Source organism: Lygodium microphyllum, chromosome 1, assembly GCF_053477565.2.
Source record: "Lygodium microphyllum isolate KBCC chromosome 1, Lygodium_microphyllum_v1.1.10, whole genome shotgun sequence".
NCBI lineage: Eukaryota > Viridiplantae > Streptophyta > Polypodiopsida > Schizaeales > Lygodiaceae > Lygodium > Lygodium microphyllum.
Window position 1 is genome coordinate 120,753,659 of NC_141135.1, and position 21,421 is coordinate 120,775,079.

Consider the following 21,421-nt stretch of genomic DNA (forward strand, 5'->3'; position numbering starts at 1 on the left):
TCTATCTACGGATAAAAGGATGATGAGAATTTCAACGTGATATCCATATTTTCAAATAACCCCTTCCAAAATAAATTGATCATCCGAGAATCTCGATCACTGATGATCGACTTTGGCATACCATTGTCCTTAAAGATATACTACAAGAATAAACATCCCATATGATCAACCATTATTTTTTTCCTCACTGGAATGAAATGGACCTATTTACTAAATCTGCAAATGATAGTCTATATCCCATCATTCCCTATAGGTGTCCTAGGAAGCTCAAAAATAAAATCCATAAGGGCTACAATAAACCCGAAATCTTTTGCCCATTATGCTTTACTTTCTGACATATGACACATTTCCTAACAAACCGCTCTACATCATGTCTCAAAGGTCGCCAATAAAAAAAACACTCCATTGCTTTGACCATGCTATCACTCTCTCTATGCACTACATAAGAAGGAGCATGCCTTTCAATGATCACTCTAGACTTCAATTGCTTTATGATACACAGTCATCCATGCATTATCAGAAATTGATCTTTAACTGCTCATACCTCTAGCCATTGCAAAGCTAATCATATACATTAGCAAAGTCTAAATCGGGAGCATACTTACACTTCATGGCATCCAACTCAGTGTGATAAACCATACTAATGACTGAAATCTGAGGCTTATATGACAAAGTATGAGCCACAACATTCTTTTTACTATCAATTTGTAGAGTCTCAAAATGAAACATAGAGAGAAGATCTACCCATCTCATATCCTTCTTTGAGAACTTTGTCTGTGTCAAAAAGTGCCTCATTATTTGATGATCTGTCTGCACTATGAAATCAGTCCCTAACAAATAATCTTTTCACGTAGACGGTAATGAATCCCAGCCAAGAGCTCTTTCTCATAGACCTGCAAATTTCTCTCTACACCATGGAGAAGACAATTCTCATAAGCCACAACTTAGCCATTTTGCATTATAACAGATTCAATGTTGTTTCCACATGCATCACATTGAACCACAAATGACTTTCTTAAATTGGGCAACAAAAGCACAAGATCTGAAAGCATTGAGTAGTATCCTAACAATGGAACCATGAAACCAGTATTCCTTCTCGGAGACGCTGGTAAAACCTAAACAAGCACATAATTAGAGCAATTAACAAATGAATATAAATTGAAATGCACAATTTACCATAACATTCTTGGATATTGGACACCCTGTTGGCCTCAAAATTGGTGCCCCTTGTGGTATATTACTATTGGATGGAGTATAACTGAGATTTCACAATCTCCTCCATTGATCCAAAAGCCCCTTGTTGTCACAACCGATCAATAAGCAATTCGAGCAAATCGCCCCTCGATCTTCACCCAGGACTTGTACAAATGGAACCATAAACTAGACAAATGCTACCCCAATTTAAATGGGATGAGCTGGCATTTGAAATCCTTGATAATTCCTTGAATTTCAGCTACTAGATATGATGTTCCTATCTCTTGGCATGGGTCCAAAGGTGGCTACTAAAACCTAATTTCAGCAAGGAATTAGGGTTTACAACAAAATTCTCACTGCTATCCACCACATCTGACTGAAAACACGTTCAATTGGCTGAGAAACGCTGAGATACTTGGAGAATGGACTAGAGAAAGTGAGAGAGAATGCTAAGATGAGTGAAAAATCAAAGTTTCTTCGTGAGAAGCCCTTCAAAACTGCCTGTTGCCCTGTCTAATCTGCATTTAATGCAGTCCCCTACTACTTGAAACCATAAAACCTATTGTCACCTGCTTCAAATGCAGCCGTCTTCTGTCTTGATGCCATGAATGTTGTGATCTAATTCTAGACAGTTCTAGGCAGTTGTCGACTGCCACAATTGGCCTCCAGCAGTTCCAAAAACTGATCATCAGCAACCTCTTCTCTCTCACAGCCGGTCGATGAGTTGAATGAGACTCCCCCATCCCCCAAAACAGCCTTCTCTCCCATTGCATGGGTATTTTTGCCAAGTGGCAGCCTTCTAATCATATTTTTCAGCAATTTCCAACCAATTAATTCATTTCCAAAACGAATTGATTTTCAAATTTGAAATCAATTAATTCTAAAAATTACTTTCATCCCTTCTAACCCTGTTTAAATTAAATATATCCATCACAATTTAATTGGCTAGGCCATTTGCAAGCTCAAGTGGTCCTCATCCTTAATTGACCCTTAGACAGGCACAAATTAATTGATTAGTGCCTAGTCCTTGGTGTCACCACTGACACTTATTGGCCAATTAACTATCCTCAGGCCAAAACTAACACTAAGTGACATCCACAACCCAGTTAGCATAACTTGTCACAACTTTTGTCTTTAACGCCTACTACTTCCTCAGGATCTACTGCTTGTTACCATAAAATAACTACCATACACATCACATGCGCCTTACAACCTTGCACATTTGATAATTAAATTAATCAAATGTTACTAGCAAGAGCAAAGCATCTCAAAAATTTCATGTCCCCGTGAACGACTGACACTCACAAGTAGGAGATGATAGTGCATGACAAACATGATTACTAACATCCCCTCTCAAATCTTGAATATGGCTAAAGACCAAAGAAAATCTGCACAACTGTTAGGTGCAAACGCAGCAAACAATGGTAAGAGAATGTCAGGGCGTCAGAAACCCAAAACGTAGCATTGAGAGGAGAGAGAAAATCACGGTGACAACTGTCTCTGCTGATGGCGACAGTGACCAACTATAAGGCAACAATACCAAACTATAGGCCACAGCTCCAGTGACCTAGCGATAGCTATAAACATATAAGGAAGGCGCCAAATGATAGCACATGGCTGGAGGAAGCTCCAACTATGATATCCTCCGTGAACGGGGTGTAGGCAATAGAGTTATAGCTCCTAAAACCTACAAAAACAAGATTGAGGGAGAGTGGTGGGCTACATGCATATTTATAGAAAGTTTGGGACACCCAAATTAGGGTTTTGCATGTGTGACACAGTAACTCTCTAAGATCGCATTTCTTTTTAAATTAAGAGGTTTTCTTTATTGATTAAGCTTGTATTGGGGCTATTTAAGTTAGACTAATGTATTTTTAGCTCAACAGGGAGTGTGTGATAAAGCGTGGAGAGTGAAACACCCATCTAAGGTTCGTACACATAAGATATCATGCAAGCTATATGCATGAATGAATGTTATATGCAAGCTATATGCACGAACGAATGAACTACCATGTGCCGTGTCCGAGGGGTAATGATAGGATTGTCCACAAGGGCAATGGCACTCTGGTTGTCGCAATAGACAACTGTAGTCAACTCGCAAGGGAACTAAGAAGTGCAGCTAGTAAGTTCCTCAGATAGATGGTTTCCACTGCACCATCGAAGGGAACCCGATACTCTACCTCAACCATGGAAGCCACCATTATATCCTGCTTACAACTGGCCCAAGAGATAGGTGTTGTACCCAAGGTGTAGAGGTAGCCGCCATGTGAATATCAGGTGTCAAGATCTTCCACCCCCAAGTTAGAATCAATGTATCCCTGCAAGTATAAACCATAACCATAAGTTAATCTAAAATTATAGGTACACCTTAAATATCTTAACAACACGAAGACAAGCAATCCAATGAGACATTCTAGATGCATTAAAATACTGACTAAGCAAACTAACTAAGAATGCAAGATCTGGTCTAGTATGAATCAACCAAAGTAATTTCCCTACAACAAAACAATAGGTATGAGCATCAAAAGACTGACCCAAGGTATCCTTGTGCAGATGGACAGTGGGATCTAGAGATGTGGCCACTAGCCACGTCTAATCAGTGCAATATTGTTCTATCAACTGTAGGGCGTACTTCTATTGTGTCCATATGAGTACAGCTACCGAAGACTTTGAACTGAGAAATAATAATAGGCCGAGAGCCAAAAAATGCCTCATATGGAGTCTTTTTAGGAACCGTTGCAATTGGGCATCAATTGAGCATATGCACTGAAGTATTAATAACCTCGACCCAAATGTGCTCAAGGAGCTTTGCTACAAACAGCATAGAGCATATCATATTCAGAACAGTCTAGTTCCTACGCTCTACGACTTCATTTTGTGCAGGGGAGTTGGTAGAGATGTGCTCCTATAGAAACTCAAAAAACTCGTGGAAGATAAACTCGCCACCAAAATCACTCCTCATAGTACCCACACGACGACCAATCTGGTTATGCTTGGCATTAAAGAAAAGAAGTAATGTTAAAGTGAAGCGTAATCTGAGCCAGGCTCCACTTGCGAATGGTCGGTCCATAGTGGAGATTTTGAAGCCCCTGCAAAATCGTTAATTCTATGCACCAAATCTAAAGGAAAAAACTCAGGCTTAGCTTCAAGCTCTTATCAAGTCCTATGCATAAGGATGAGATCATACTCAGCAGTAGAAATCTAATATGGTCTGTGGACTTCATGGCAGTCTAATGGTTCTCCATCCATGTCAAATCTAGCAGTCGCAAGCTGGAAAGCCCACTCTTAATCGTTTTTGTCCATGTTTGGCTGTGGAGATTGGATTAGTGTTGTAAATGTATTCGAAGTCATCTAACCCTTCTATTATTTCTACTTTCACAAATGAACTTTCCAATCAAAGGCCAAGGTTTCTCAAAGAGTACCTAGCTCGAATACCATGTGAAGAAATGCTCTGAACACAAAGAGCATAAAATCAATCATACAAGAAAGCACCGACTAATAAACTCAAACACAGTTAGGGTTAGAGTCAAGGTAACTCAAAGACAGTGAACACAATGAATAATAAAATGAATGAATAATGAATACATAGTGCTCGTGTATCAAACACACTATGCAGTGAATACTGAACCTCGAACTCTCGTATCTCTGGGATCAGAGCAGAGGTTATAAACTATAGAGTATGTCATACTCCGAATGGATCTTGAATTGTAGCAGAGGCAGTCTCCAAGTGTTAAACAACAGCAAACGCAGCCAAGAAAGGTTGGATCTAATACAGATGGCACTGCAAGAGAGAGAAAGACTAAAAACATATAAAAACATGGATCTAGAACATGGCTTGAGGCGGAAGCTGTGGAGGTTGGAAGAGAAAGAGTGAGTTCATGAAGCCACTAACATGACTGACTGTTACACAAGTGAATTAGATTCCAAGATGAAAGCTTGGACTCATAAACACAATCTTGTGTATAGATTGACAATGACATAGAGACTTTACTGAAGGACAAAAGTAGTATGACATTACATTAGAAAATAGAGCAAGTACAATGCTTTATAGGAACTGGATTATAACACTTCTCCTACTGTGCTTATGGGATTCTAGTCTTGAGCCCACACTACTCCATACAGAGAGGCTAAGTAGGTGTGATTGCAAAAATCTCAACACCCCTCCTCAATCACAACCAGAAGTACAAAGTGTGTAGAGGCTTTAGTGAGAGCAACACCTGCAAAAAGTAAACACACCATAAACATGGAAAAATACCAGAGGCTGTAACACGTGCCTCACAAAGTGTACAGAGGCTGTGGTACAAAGTTTATGTTCGAAGCATTAGGGCTAGGCAATACAAGGCTAAAAAAGTCTATCCGAATAGGACTAATGAGGTTTGTCCTTCTCCTGGTGGTTTTCTTCTTCTTCTTTTTCTTTTGCTCCATATTCTTCTTCTTCTTTAACAGCAACTAGATAGACCTTTTGGGACCTCTTTCTAGCATAGCAAAACTTCTCGGTGTGTTCGGTCCTTTTGCAAAAGTCACAGAAAAGATGGTCCTTCTTGCCTTTGTACCTGTTGCTAGCATATAATGTTTGTTTATCTCTAGAGGTGCTTAGTTCTTCCTTAGTTTTTAGCTTCTTCTCCTCCTTTAACAATGATGCTTGGATATCAATAAGCTCAGGGTTTGGCATATTGATTAGAGTTATTGACACATTATTATATTCAGGAGGTAAACTTTTGAGCAAAATACCAATGCAAACATCTTCTTCCATTTTAATATTGATTCCTGCAAGTTGGATTAGAAGTCCTTCTATCTAATTTAGATGTGTGACAAGTGATGTGTTGGACTTCATTTCAAGCCTGAAAAATTCAATCAAGAGACTATACTTTGATGACTTAGACTGTGCACCAAACAAAGTGTCAAGTCTTCCATGTATCTTGTGAGCTGTCATCTAGCTCCAATTTGATAATGGCTTGAGCCTTATCATCATTCTTTTGCCAAGTGACTGCGAGGTCCACATCATGAGACTTCTTCTCTTTGCCATTGGTGATGGCCCAAAGACCCTTCTTCATTAGGATGAGCTTGATGCGGATCTACCAAGTATGAAACCCGACCCCCTTAAAGCGAACTATTGGAGAGTCCTTGCGAACTATTGGAGAGTCCTTGCCCATGTTGGACTTGCAAGAATAGTAGCAAACCAGCTCCAAAATTCTCAAATTTCGATAGCAGAAGCTCTGTTCTTGAATGTGCTAACAAACACACGTGCCTAATAAGCACTGAGTGACTAGTATCAAAAAATACTTGTGGAACCAGATGCTTGAGAGATCTTCAAATCTTCAATGAGTCTTCAAGAACTAATCTTCAAGGTTATATTCCCCTCCTTGATTTGATGCTGGTAGTAGCCCAAAAATCTCAGACCTGATGTGAGGCAAAACTGATATAAGTGACAAGAGTTACTAAATAAGTGTCAAGAGACACTATGATACTATGCTTCAATCTTGCAAGAAGTCAACATGATCTCCCCTCCTCAATGATTCGATGTGTATACTTGCTTGAATCTTCAGAGAGTAACTGGATTTAAATGATTATGCCTTGGCTTGAATGGTAGGAGAGAGAAAATGAGGTGGTTTTGAGCTTGAGGAATATTTGGCTATGGAGGAAGGATTAGGGTTTCTGAGAGCAGCCTGGTTTTTCACTCTGTGTGAGTTGGATAGTTGATCGTTTTTAAAACTTTTTTTATAGAAATAAAGCTTGGTAGATAGGCTACCAAAGCCCCATGAGCCCTCGCCAAATTACGCAACGCAAAGAGCATGCAATTGTACAGACAGAAACAGGTGCAAAATGAGACAGCAAGCTGAGAAAACAGCAATGCCAGGCTGTGGGTTACCTAATGTGGACAATTTCTATGACAAGATGAAGCGTCTTGAAGTCAGAAACAATTCCTTAGAAGGAAGCGTGTAGAGATAATGCCTGGATGTGGAGATATAAGAGCTTCAAGCAAGGTTGGTACTGCCTGACTATGGCTGCCAAGGAAGGTTGGTGAAGATAGAGTAAGAAAATGAACTCATTGGTTGGACTTGAGCTGAGCAGAGTTGGAGAGAGACTGGAAGGGAGGTTTACTGATTTGAACTGATGTATGCCATGCTCGCCATGGCTCTGATACCATGTAAAAACATGGATCTAGAACATGGCTTGAGGCGGAAGCTATGGAGATTGGAAGAGAAAGAGTGAGTTCATGAAGACACTAACATGACTGACTGTTACACAAGTGAATTGGGTTCCAAGATGGAAGCTTGGACTCATAAACACAATCTTGTGTATAGACTGATAATGACACAGAGGCTTGACTCATAAACACAATCTTGTGTATAGACTGATAATGACACAGAGACTTTACTGAAGGACAAAAGTACTATGGCCTTACATTAGAAAAGAAAGTTAAGTACAATGCTTTACAAGAACTGGATTATAGCACTTCTCCTATTGTGCTTATGGGATTCTAGTCCTGAGCCCACACTGATCCATACAAAGAGGCTAAGTAGGTGTGATTGCAAAAATCTCAACAAAACGCAGATACCTGAGAAGAGAGAAAATCTACACAACAACTATTAGGTGCAAACGCAACAAACTGTGGTGAGAGAATGTCAGAGCAGCAACCAAAAACCCAAAATGCAACATTCAAAGGAGAGAGAAGATCATGGTGACAGCTACTAGCTGATAGCGACATCAACCAACTATAGGCAACAGCTCCTTGGACCTAGTGACAGCTGCAAACACGCGAGGAAGACTAGAATCAGGTGCCAGATGGTAGCAAGTGGCCGATGGAAGCTCTAACCGTGATGTTCTCCACGAACGAGGAGTGGGCAGCAGAGATAGAGCTCTTGAAACCTACAAAAACGAGATTCAAGGAGAGTGGTGACCTGCATGCATATTTATAGAAAGTTTGGGGAACTCAAATTAGGGTTTTGCATATGGAACACAGTAACTTGCTAGGATAGCGTTTCTTCTTAAAATAAGAGGTTTTCTTCATTAATTAAGCGTGTTATGGGGCTATTCAAGTCAGGCTAATGCATTTTTAGCTCAACATCTAGTGCCCTTTGAGGTCTTATGTCTATTGTATCTATCAAAGGTTATTATTACTTTGCGACTTTCATCAATAATGAGTTTGTGAAGCTTTAATTGGGCATCTATTAAAAGATATCTGTTGCCCACATGATTGCTTCCCGCTAAAATTTATGCGGTAAGGACTTTCCTATCACTATACAGTTATCATCTCCGTGAGAGACCATTTTTTTTGTTCGGCCATACTATCTTGTTGAGGTGTGTATGATACTTTGCATTAGTGGAGAATGCCTCTATCAAGCAAAAATGAATTGAATTCTTGAATATGTACTCCTTCCCTCAATCAATAGGGAGAATACCAAATTTGAGACCGCTGAAATTTTCAGCCATGGCCAAAAACTGTTTGAAGCATGCAAAAAAACTTCAATTTAGCTTCAATGGCTAGACCCATGCATACCCTGTCACAAATGTTATAATGCATGGAATGGAAGGAAGCCAATTGCGAGTTACATGCATTTTTTGGATGCTTGGCATATGGCTTTGCATCCGCACCAAAGCAACACAACTTGAAGTCAAGGCCACTAGATGTATCTTTGTGGGGGTATAGATCAAATAGCAAGGGCTACCAATTTGTAGAACACCTCAATGGGTAAAATTATTGTCAAGAGATGATGTGTTTATTGAAAATTCAGCACAACCATTGCTTGAGCACAAAAATCAGTCTACGACTTGCCTATCGGATGTGTATGATATGCATTTGCTACTCTTTATAAATGGTTTGGCTTCCCCCTTCCTCTGAAGGATCAAATTTGCCGTGTATCCTAGTGAGAGCCAAAGACTAAGGAACACTAAACGCTAATGCCAAATATACTATGAGATCTAGGGGTGATTCTATTGCCTCTTTCAAGATGGTTTTGAGCCCTTATCCACAACGATGGACTTCTTAGACCAGCATTGCCTTGGACTCTCCCTCATCAAGATCACATGCTACAATTGCGGCAGGGGGAACAGGCCCAAGACACAGACCAGCTCAATTTTACCAATTTCTACAATGCAGCAGCAACTCCACGCAACATATGATTAGTGGGTACCTACATCTATTCACCCTATTAGAGATAAGTAATCCTCAGGATAGGCACAAGCATGTACAGGCAGTTAAGGGCAGTTTATGCAATCACATTTTGTTTTTAAAGCAGGTTACGCACTAGTTTATGCAATTGCTAGCTACTATTGACAAAGGTTTTGGGCAGGACAGACAAGACAGACAGTCAGTGACACATGGCATGCAGCTATTTGCAGCATTTTTTGCATTATGTTATTTATGTTAGTGCAGTCCACCATTTTTGGCAGCAGCCAGCCAAATATAGCTGGTCAGCCTGGTCGTTTTCTGGCATTATTTCTTGCCTGTTAGGGAACCCCGCCCACTCGTCACTGTCACTTCACTTTTCTTGCAAGTGAGAGAGAGCTCCAGTGGGTGATACACTGATAGCCCATTGTATATATCTACCTTCAGTATTCAGCATACATATGCAATCTTTAGAATTCTTCTCTCTCTCTCTCTCTCTCTCTCTCTCTCTCTCTCTCTCTCTATGTTCACTTCTCTCTTTCAGTCCAGTCATACGGTTCCACATTTGCTACACCCTAACATGGTATCAGAGCAGCATAGAAGGGCTGATTGATTGTGGGCAACTCTGAAGAGCAAGTTTTAGCGCAACACCAAGGCTGTGTTTTCAGTGTTTGAGGGCAAGTAGTGGGTTGTGAATCGACACAAGGCTGAAAAGGGCGGAGACCCATGGGAAAAGAAGGGAGTTTGCTATTTTATGCAGGTTTTCTGTCAAAGAAGTAGAAAAGGCTGTGTCTTCAGTCTTTTACAGCAGGTTTTAATTTTTAATCGCTTCCACAGTTAACGCATGTGAAGAAGAAGCAGAGGAACCCCTAACAGGCTGCCTTTTCAGAGTTAGAGGGAGCTACCTTTTGTTTTGAAATATTCGGGAGCCATGTTATCAAAAATCGATGTGGAGCTCCATGCGATTATGGACCGAAAGGACCCCAGTTAAGAACTCTTCCACATGAACAAAAGCCAAATGGCGAGAACTACCGCATTTGGCAAGTGATGATGCTTGCCAGCTTGGAGCCTAATGATTTGGCAAAGCTCATGATGGAGACCATTGACTATCCATCGGCCCAAGATCTTTCCCAACTTTCTTCTTCGCAAGAGCAGAGTTGGTGAAGGAACAAACACACTAGAACAAGTTGAATGCCCACATCCATTCTTTCTCATTTCTTTCATGTACTCTAGCTATGATAGCCCATATTGAGCATCTTACTAATGCTGAGGAGATATGGCTCAATTTAGATCAGGTCTATAACAAGATGACCATCACAAATAGGGTTTCTTTGGAGGTGCAAATGTGGACTTTGAATCCAAGCAAGTCCGCTTCCATACAGGAGCATGTGAACAAGCTTCAACAACCACAAACGTGCATGCAGAATGAAGGCAAGGCAATCACCTCTCCGAGGATATGGCAATTATTTTGTTATCACAATTGCCCCCTAGATTCAGTGCATTCTAATTCGCCTTGATTACTTTAGGGTGGACAGAGACCCTTAAATGGAAGAAGTTGGTTCCCATGGTCTTGCACCAAGAGGAATGACTCAAGGGTACAAAGTCCCAAAATTCTAAGGCTCTTACAAGTCAGGATTTCCAAAAGAAGGGAAACCAAAAGCGAAAGAAGGAAGACAAGAATAAGAATAACAAGGAGTCCACTTGCCACATCTGTGGTAAGATAGGCTGCTCGAAGAAACATTGTCCCGACAAGGATAAGAACACCAAGAAGAAGGAGAAGATGACTACATAGGACTCAAGATCTGTGGCTGCTCCTCTATCATCAACATTTCTACATTTGGAAGTTATTGAACCTTCTTCAAGGATCCATCAAATGCAACATTGATGGCCCCACATCCTCAAGAGTGAATTGTGGACAATGAAGTGGTGTATACATAGTGGAGATGCGATGTTCAACAGTGGCAATGGTAGAGAGAGAGAGAGAGCAGCAGCAGCAGAGAGTAGAGAGTGTCAAATGCATGATGTGTGGGTATGATAAAATGTGTACCTCTTTTAGGTTTTTTACATAGATATATGTAAAGTACAAGTACTAAGGATGCATTCACACCCAAACATGTATAAAAGGCACGATGGCCCTTTATTTCCAACAACCTCCCACCAAAAGGCAACATGCCTTAAAGTTAAAGAAAAGAATAAGCTAAGTCTAAGTATGCACAAAGCTGAAATACATATACTATCTGACTCCCATTATCTGCCCACAATGAGCAAACCGCTTTGCTAGAAGACCATGAGAAGATCTGCAGGGTTACCATCTGTATGTACCTTGACAAGCTCAATGCTCTTGCTGTCAACTACATCCCTGATAAAGTGATACTTCACATATATGTGCTTCGTCTTTGCAGGAAAGACAGGGTTCCATGCTAGTATGATAGCACTCTGACTATCCCAATGGAGGACACGAGTCTCTTGGTAATACCAAGCTCTCCCACCAAACATAAAAGCCATAAATCCTCCTTGTATGCCTCAGTGGCAACCACATACTCTCCCTCTGTAGTAGACAATGCAACACACTTCTGTAGCTTGGAAATCAAGGAAACTAATCCCCTTGTGAAGGTGAATACATATCCTGAAGTAGACTTCCTGCCAGTCAGCATGACCAACATAGTCTGCATCTGTAACGCCAATAACGTAGGCTTTCTGCTTTCCAAAGCAGATGTGCAACTCCTTTGTGCCCTTAAGATATCTCATGATACCTTTCACTTCTTCCCAATGCTCTCTACCAGGATGTGCCATGTACCTACTAATCACTCTCACCCCAAATGCTATGTCAGGATATGTAGCAACCCAAGCATACATCAAGCTACCACAACTCAAGCATACGGAATCTTGGCCATTTCAACCTTTTCATCATCAGATATAGGGCTGTCCTCTACACTGAGTTTCACACATGGAGGCAATGGTACGCCAATTGCTTTGCTCCCCTCCATATTGAAACACTGCAAAACCCTGGATACATACTCCTACAACAGATAAAGAAAACCATTTGATTTGTCCCTGAGTATATGCATGCCAAGAATGCGACTTACTTCACCAAGACCCTTCATGTCAAAACTACTAAATAGGTTCTACTTCAATGTATCCAAAGCATGAATATCCCTGCCACCAATTAGCATGTCATCCACATACAAAACCAACATGATAAGGCTGCCATCTACTGCCTTCTTGGTATACAAGCAGTGATCCACTTGAGTCCTTTTGAATCCTTGAGATTGCATGAATGTATCAAACTTATGATACCATTCATGTGGTGCCTATTTCAGCCTATACAAGCTTTTATTGAGTTTACATACCATCTTTTTTTGCCCTTTGGCCACAAAGCCTTCTGGCTATTGCATATATATATCCTGTTGCAGATCACCATGTAAGAAAACAGTCTTTACATCCATCTGTATGAGTTCCATATCCTCACATGCAACCAAGCCGAATATGGATTGCAAAGTAGTCATCTTGACTACAAAAGAAACAATCTCATCAAAATCAATCCCATGTTCCTACTTGTACCCTTTTGCAACAAGTCGTGCTTTGTACTTTGGCGAGGAACCAAAAGTGACCTTCATCTTGTAAACCCATTTGCATGGTAGGACTTTTTGTCTCCCTAGGCAAACGCACAGAATCCCAAGTATTATTCTTCTTTAGAGATTCCATCTCTAACAATATAACTTTATGCAATTTCTTATTGTCCTCTCTGCCCATTGCTTCCTTGAAGCATGACAGTTTACCACAATCTGCCAACATGACATAATTAGCAACATAATTTGCACCAGGAATAAAGTGGAGATACAATGTTAGGCAATGGCAATGGTGGAGAGAGAGAGAGTGTGTGTGTGTGTGTATGTGTGTGTGTGTGTGTGTGTGTTTGTGTGTGTGAGAGTAAGTAGTGTAATATTACCAAAAAAAAAAATGTGTGTGTGTGTGTGTCAGCGGAGAGGGAGACAGAATTCTGCCCCCCAACACCTCAATCTGTCGCCGGCTGCGCCTGCAGTAATCGGCTCGCCATCGTTTTCCTACCTGCCGCCTACTGGAAATACCGGCTGTCACTGCAGCAATCAGCCCGCCATCATTATCTGAGTGTTGGATAGTTCCCAGCGTACATTAATCTTTGCCGGAACTGCCTACAACACCTAATTACTGCTGCGCCTGATCCTGTTTCTCCGCCCTGTTCAATTCCCCCTTGCTCCAGAAAACTGTCGCCTCTTTTTCCACTTTCTTCCAGCATCCTTTTCACTGCCCTGTCAATTCTCCCTTGCTCCAGAAAACTGTCGCCTTCCTTTTTTCCACTTTTTTCCCGCATCTTTCTGACTGTCCAGCTTCTAACCCACCTACTTTCTTTCTATACCTTTGCATCCCACATCTGTCCACTTACGTCTGTATTATTCGAAAGCCTGTCTGCCTTTTCTTTCACCTGTTTTCACTTATGGCATCAGTTTCAGATTTCTGTACATATGCCCGCAAAGAAAGGCCTATGGAAACTAAGTGTCGTCGATCAGAGCCTGCTACACAAGATGATGAATTCTCAATGGATGCTCAGTATGTCTTTGATACCCTCAGGGATGACTTTCAGCAATCACGACAGGAATGGGGCAAACCAATTCCAGAGGTTACCTATAAATTGAAGTTGATGTCCCTTGTGAATCCCCTCAAGAAGCTGTCTCAAACTGCGGTAATAATCTTTTTTCTGGGCAGAATCCCTGCGGCCAGCAATATTGCGCAGTGGATTAAGTCTATTCTTGGAGGATGTTTTGTGGAGGGAGTGTACTTTGCCTCCAGAGGCTTTTATGAAGTGCATTTGACAGATGCCACATGCAAGCAGAGGCTTCTTGAGTTCTCTCCCCTATTTTACGGGAGGCAGATGGTGCATGCTATGCCCTGGTCCCCAAATAAGGACTATCAAAGTCTTATACACCATGGGTTGAGGTTGCAAACTTCCTAGACTACATGCGCGAGGAGTTTCCTGGTCTAGCTGCTTCTTTGGGACAGGTCATTTGTCCACCTCGCCCCATGGGGAACCGTAATAGGTTCTGTATTCTTTGGGACACTGATATACCTACCCCTCCTTCGATTGCAGTGGAAGTGGAGGGATTACAATTGGGTAAAAAGTATTTTGACTTGAAGTGGGGTGTGTTTGCAGGCACTTGTTTCGCTTGTTACAAATTTGGGCATCTGGCCTCTGAATGCCCTGTGGTTCTGCATCAACCCCCCCAAAATGTTTTGCCACCCCAGACAAGGGAAAAGAATGACAGCTTGCAAGCTAAGACAACAAATGCAAAATCAACCAATCAAGTGCACTCACTTGTGGCAAAAGGGAAAGATAAAGGGAAAGAGAAGATGAAAGAATTAGTGGGGATTGATCAAGATGGCTTTCAACAACCCAAGAAGGTGGTTGTACTGAAGCAACGCCCCCTCCAATCTCGTCATTGGGATGCTTCTACCCCTTCGCCAGGACAAACTTCTGCTTCAGCCCCTGCCCCTGTTCTTCAAAATTGGGTAGGGGTTCTGAAGAAGGGCATCCCCATATGTGACTCAGGGGAGGGGGAAAATGCTATCTCTGAAGGCATGCAGCCTATGCAGGCAGAGGCCTAGCCTCTCATGTTTTGTTTTTCATCTTATATGCTCTATTGTACATACCCCTTTTATGTTTCAAACACTCAAGTGCTTTACATATAATGTACAGAGCCTCTGCAATGCTCCGAAGTGGAGGCTTTTATGGAATTATGTACATAAAATGCAGCCTGATATAGTTTGTTTGCAAGAGCACAATCAACACTCTATGGCTGGACAGCATGTTTTTTTCTACGGCTATGATATATATTATGCTGGTACTGCTACCTATTCAGGTGTATGCATACTGGTAAGACATGAGTTGGAACCTCAGCTGGCCTTTAATGACAGCAGTGGCAGATGGATAGTTATACAATGCAATGTCAATGGTGATATTTTTGAGTTTGCATTGGTATATGCCTCTCAGACTTCTGCCATGAGGGCTTCTTTGTGGGATTCTATAGGCAGATATCCATGGAGATCCAATGCATTTATCTGTGGAGATTTTAATAACTCCCCCTTGCCTAGAGATAATACTACTTCCCGATCTCAGATGTTATCATTGGAAAGGCAGAAATGGAATGATATGCTGCTTTCTATGCAAGCTGAAGACTTATGGATACTTCTCCAAGGGTCAGTCCCTGGATATACCTTTCACCATAATGCATTTACCACATATTGGGCAAGGCTTGACAGATGGTATCTCTTTCATCCACAACAATTTGCAGATTTCAGCCCCCATCTCCTTATAGATTTTTCATTGGGTTTGTCAGATCATGCTCCATTGTGGATGAATTTGCAACTTGGCATGCCTCTGGATGATCTGCCACTCTTCTCAAGAAGATTATTGCATGTTAATCGGGCGTATTTTCAGCATCATCATTTTCAGCAAATGATCAGATTGGCCATTCATCCCTTGTCATTACATGCACAGGAGGATATGAATTATGCCTGGGATAGTTTCGTCTCCCGTGTGCAGAATGTCATTACGCAATACGGGAAATGGCATATGGCAAAATGGAGGAATGAGGTTATAATGCAAAAAGGACAACACAACTATTGACTGAACTCAGTCAAGGTCACTTTCTAATTTGGAAAAAGATTCCCTCTCACATGCCCAATCTAAGCTTGCTGTCAATGATCAGAGGAAATTGCATAAATGGCAGATAAGGGCAAGAATGAAGCCCCTCATGGACAAGGGCTGCTCATCAAAAGCCTTTTTCCAGAGTTTGCATGCTACTCGAAAGAAAAACTCATGTCTGAGGCTTAGGAAGCTGGATGGCACTTGGACTCACTCTTTCTTTGATCTCCAAGATGAATGCCACAATTATTTCCAGAAATTGTTTTCTGCACCTGGTTTCCCGTCAAATCAAGTGATTGATGTCAGGAATGAATTTCTCCAATATGTCTCTGGAATAGTTCAGCAGGATGATGCTCTTACCTTAGAGAGGCCTTTTACTGATACAGAACTGGATGATGCATACAGAACTGGATGATGCATTGCTACACCTTAGTAAACATAAGTATCCTGGATGGGATGGCCTAACGGTGGAATTTTATATTTCCTTTTGGGACGACTTAAAAGAGATCCTCTTGCAGATGATTAATGTTGCCTGGCAAGAAAATCAGCTGCTGCACTCTTGGAAGCATGGCTTAGTCAAGCTTGTGCCCAAAAAACATCTCAGTGATCATATATCATATTGGAGGCCCATTACCTTGATGCCTGTGCTTCACAAACTTATTGCCAAAATGATTGTGCATAGGCTACAAGGGATACTGCATGCAGGACTTCATCCTCATCAATATGGGTTTGTGCCAAGAAGACAAATCCATGACAATATATCCAATGCCTTGACTGCAATTGCATATGCTAAATACTCGCATCAAGATGAACTTATATTGCAGGTGGATATTGCTAAGGCCTTTGATAATGTCCAATGGGATTTTATTTTTCAGATCATGACTAAGTTGGGCTTTGGTCCCAAGATGGCAAATGCTGTTTGCTGGCTTTACTCTAACTCTACTGCTCAATGCATTTTGGGGGGGCATTTGTCTCGCTCATGGATATTGGGTCGATCAGTCAGGCAGGGCTGTCCTCTTAGTGCTCTTTTCTATGCAATTGTGACCCATCCTCTTCTGGTATATCTTGATCACTTAACAAACACAGGGCAGATGACTGGTCTTCAAATCCCAGGGACTACATCATTTTTGGCACAAGCATATGCTGATGATTCTTTTTTCATGCCACAGAATTCTCCAAGGGAACTTCGCATGCTTATGGACACTCTTTCACTATATGGTCTGGCAACGGGATTACATGTTAATTTTGACAAATCTAAATTGCTTCCCCTCAAACAATGTGACTGGCACTCTATTCTATGGCCTGGTCAGGTGGTGCTTTCCACAGATATTGTCAAGCATCTGGGATACCCCATAGGATGGCATATCACTAGGAAAATGCAACTGAAATGGATTTTCCAAAGACTGCAACATAAACTGGAATACTGGAAGATTTCTACTTGGCCCCTTCATGTCAGGCTCAGAATAGTACAATCCATTGTGATGTCTTATGTCCAGTTCTATTTGCCTTTGCTGCATTGGTCATCCAGGGATATCTCCGCTTTTATGTCTCAAGCTATGGAGATGCTATGGAAGACAAAAGCTACTGTGAAAGCATTGAGACTCATGAGGATGGAAATGGTGTGCTCTCCAAGGATGCATGGTGAACTAAATATCCTCAATATAAGATATCATGTCCTTGAAAGGAAGGCTACCATGTTGCATACTTTCTTCCGTCAGCAACAGCCGTGGACTTGTATGCTAGCATCCATGCGTGCCAGCATGAGCACTTCTGCATATGGTCATTGGATTACGGATTTCTAGGAGGTTGTCATTGGCAGATTTGTGGGCAGAATACCTGGCTGTCCTTTCTCTACTGCTTTGATACTTGATTGGAAACACGTTCTCTCTAAGGTCAAATGGGCTCCTAATAGTTGTTTGGGGACAAACTCCATGCGAAAAGAAAGCATTCATTGGAGTGCCATTTTTGACATTCCTCTTGCTTTACAGGAACCTGTTCGGGCATACAATCTTATGAAACTGGGAATTAGGTACATACAGGATGTGGTGGATGATCGGGGATATACTTTATCCTTTCCTCGGGCCATGACCTCTTATGCATTGGGAATGCATCATAGGTTTATATGGAAGAAAATTGCTGATTTACTGCATCCCTTTCTACCAATTCCACCTATGCTTGATATAGACAGGCTTATGGATTGGCAATTACAGACATCTACTACATACATTCGTCCTGTCTCTCTTTCTGTCTTAACTTCCATCAAAGTATACAAGCTTCTTCAGCCTGCCCCATGGATTCAGCAGCATGCTAATTCTCTGTGGCACTTAACGAAGTCTTTTGCATGGTGGCGGAAGAATCTTAGGATGCTCTGGAAGTGTAAAATGCCACTGAAACAAAGGCTTTTTCTTTGGAGATGTTTGACAGGCACACTGTCAGTGGGGGTCACACTTGCTAAACGTCACATTGCATCATCCACATGTCTGAGATGTTTGGCTCCCTCAGAGACTGTCCCTCATGTATTTTGGCATTGTCCTTGTTCTAGGATCCTCCTCAAGAGAATTTCAGATTCGCTTCGACTTCGTTTCCGGAGTCATAGCTTTGGGAAACATTTCTGGCTCTTTGGCAGATTTATGCGTTCTTTGTCTCAATACTCACTCTTTCTTTTTTGGGTGAGATATTGGGCTCTTTGGACAATCTGGAGTGATCATAATTTGGCATACTTGGGTTGCCAAACCACTAGCAATATGAATCCTTCCGAGCCTCACTGCGGCAATCTCTATATGATGCCAACTATGAGGGTGACATGGACGCTTCCTGCATAGAGCTTTTCTTTTTATGTTTCTGATAGTTTGGGATAGCCCCTTTTCCGGGGGTCCCCAGCTTGTAAATTTGTGAGCACATAAATATACTGCACTGGATATTACCAAAAAAAAAAAAAGTGTGTAAGAGTAAGCAATAGTAGTAGAGTGTGATGCACGATATGTGGGTACGAAAAGATGTACCACTCTTTAGGCTTTTGATAGTTATATGTAAAGGATTGAAGTACAAGTACAAGGGCGTGTTCACGCCCGAACACATAAAAGGCACGATGACCCTTTATTCCAACAATCTACCACCTAAACACAACATATTTGAAGGTCGAGAAAAGAATCAACTAAGTTTAAGTATGTAGAAAGCTGAAATACATATACTATCCAACTCCCATCATTTGTCAGCAATGAGCAAACCGCTCTACTAGAAATCCCTTCGTGAGAAGATCTGCAAGATTATCATCTGTATGTACCTTGACAAGCTCAATGCTTTTGCTGTGAAGTACATCCCTGATAAAGTGATACTTCACCTGTATATCCTTCATCTTTGCATGAAAGACTGGATTCCATGCTAGCATGATAGCACTCTAACTATCACAGTGGAGGATAGAAGTCTCAGCAATGCTAAGCTCTCCCACCAGATGTGAAAGCCATAAAGTCTCCTTGCATGCCTCAATGGCAACTATATACTCTGCCTCTGCAATAGACAATGCAACACATTTCTATAGCCTGGAGATTCGAGAAATTGCTCCCCCTGCGAAGGTGAATGCATACCCTGAAGTAGACTTCCTGCAATCAGCATGACCAGCATAGTCTCTACTTTCTGCTTTTCAAAGCAGATGCACACATCCTTTGTGCCCGTAAGATATCTCACGATACCTTTCAATGCTTCCTAATGCTTTCTACCAGATGTGCCATGTATCTGCTAACCACTTCTACCGCAAAATGCTATGTCGGGTCGTGTAACAATCATAGTATACATCAAGCTATCCACAGCTAAAGCATATGGAATCTTAGTCATTTCAGCCTTTTCACAATTAGATATAGGACTGTTCTCTGCACTAAGTTTAACATATGGAGGTAATGGTACACCAATTGCTTTTCCCTCCTCCATATTGGAATACTGTAAAATCTTAGATACATACTCTTGTTGTGACAGATAAAGAAGACCTTTCAATCTGTTTCTGAGTATACCCATCCCAAGAATATGATTGGCTTCACCAAGATCCTTCATATCAACGCTGCTACGTAGGTTCTGCTTCAATGTGTCTAATGCATGAACATACCTACCACCAATCAGCATGTCATCCACATACAAAATCAATATAATAAGACTACCATCTACCGCCTTCTTGGAGTACAACCAGTGATCCACTTGACTTATTGGAAAACCTTGAGATTACATTAATGTATCAAACTTATGATACCATTCACGTGGTGCCACATACAAGCTTTTGTTGAGTTTACATACCATCTTTTCTTGCCTCTTAGCCAACCCTCTAGTTGATGCATATACATGTCCTCATGCAGATCACCATGTAAGAAAGCAGTCTTTACATCCATCCATATGAGTTCCATATCCCCACATGTAGTCAAGCCCAATATGGTTCATAAAGTAGTCATTTTGACTACAGGAGAAAAGATCTCCTCAAAGTCCATCCCATGTTCTTGCTTGTACCCTTTGGCAACCAACTGTGCTTTATACTTTGGCAAGGAACCAGAGGTGACCTTCATTTTGTAAACCCATTTGCATGGTAGGATTTTTTGCCCCTTAGGAAAATGCACCGAATCCCAAGTACCATTTTTCTTTAGAGATTCCATCTCTAATAGCATAGCTTTATGCCATTTCTTGCCGTCCTTTCTATCCATTGCTTTCTTGAAGCATGACAGTTCACCACAATCTATCAACATGACATAATCAGCAATATAATTCGCACCAAGAACAAACCTATCTAGCTGTTTGGTATTTCTAGTCGACCTACAGACCCAATGATCAATGTTTGCTAGCTATTCAGCCTGCAAATCTGCATGAATAGCTTGCTGTTCCAAAGGTTCAACATGCTATATTGCATGTTCTGCGGCTGTTCCAAAGGCACATTTTCTTGTGAAACTACGGTATATCATGGGTAACTTCTTGCTGATCTATTTCAGTATCATTCCTTGCATTTAAAGAGTCATTTATAGTAGGTATTTGCTACTGTACAGTTGGGACTCTTTGTTGTCCTAAGGGTATTTCTTCTTGGAACACAACCATTTTCACTTCTTTTGTCTTTTCGGGCTGTTTATACATGCCATCTTTCTAGAACATTACATCATTATCGCATACAATTTTCCTTTCTTTGGGACCCCATAGCTTATACCCCATTTCTCCCTCATCACCATATCCTAGAAAAATGCATTTACAAGGCTTTGGATCCAATTTGCTACATTGTTCCTTGCGTATGTGCACAAATGCCTAGCAGCCAAACACTCTCAAGTGTATATACGAAGGTGGCTTGCCCGACCATACTTTTTGAGGAACTCTTCCCTCCAAAGACTTGTTTGGTGACCGATTTATCAAGTGTACGGCTGTCATAACAGCCTATGCCCAAAAACTATGAGATAATGCAGCATGAGACTGCATGGTAC

The 21,421-nt window shown here is 41.3% G+C and overlaps 1 protein-coding gene and 2 pseudogenes across 7 annotated transcripts in view; 2 read left to right on the top strand and 1 right to left on the bottom strand.

The window, feature by feature from the left end:
• The window catches only part of LOC148041610 (Thioredoxin superfamily protein), a 124,147-nt gene that overhangs the window by 52,488 nt on the left and 50,238 nt on the right, over positions 1 to 21,421 (bottom strand). For 2 of the 7 annotated variants that reach the window (XM_087680924.1, XM_087680916.1), the window contains exon 2: positions 3,437 to 3,512. The exons of 3 other annotated variants lie outside the window; for them this stretch is intronic. In XM_087680924.1, the coding sequence (XP_087537050.1) occupies positions 3,437 to 3,512 (76 nt within the window). Of the gene's footprint in view, positions 1 to 744; positions 908 to 3,436; positions 3,513 to 21,421 lie in introns of all 7 variants that reach the window. 2 more of the 7 variants (XM_087680934.1, XM_087680937.1) reach the window with 1 other exon arrangement.
• Positions 13,779 to 14,944, top strand: LOC148041611 (uncharacterized; annotated as a pseudogene).
• Positions 17,540 to 18,828, top strand: LOC148041612 (uncharacterized; annotated as a pseudogene).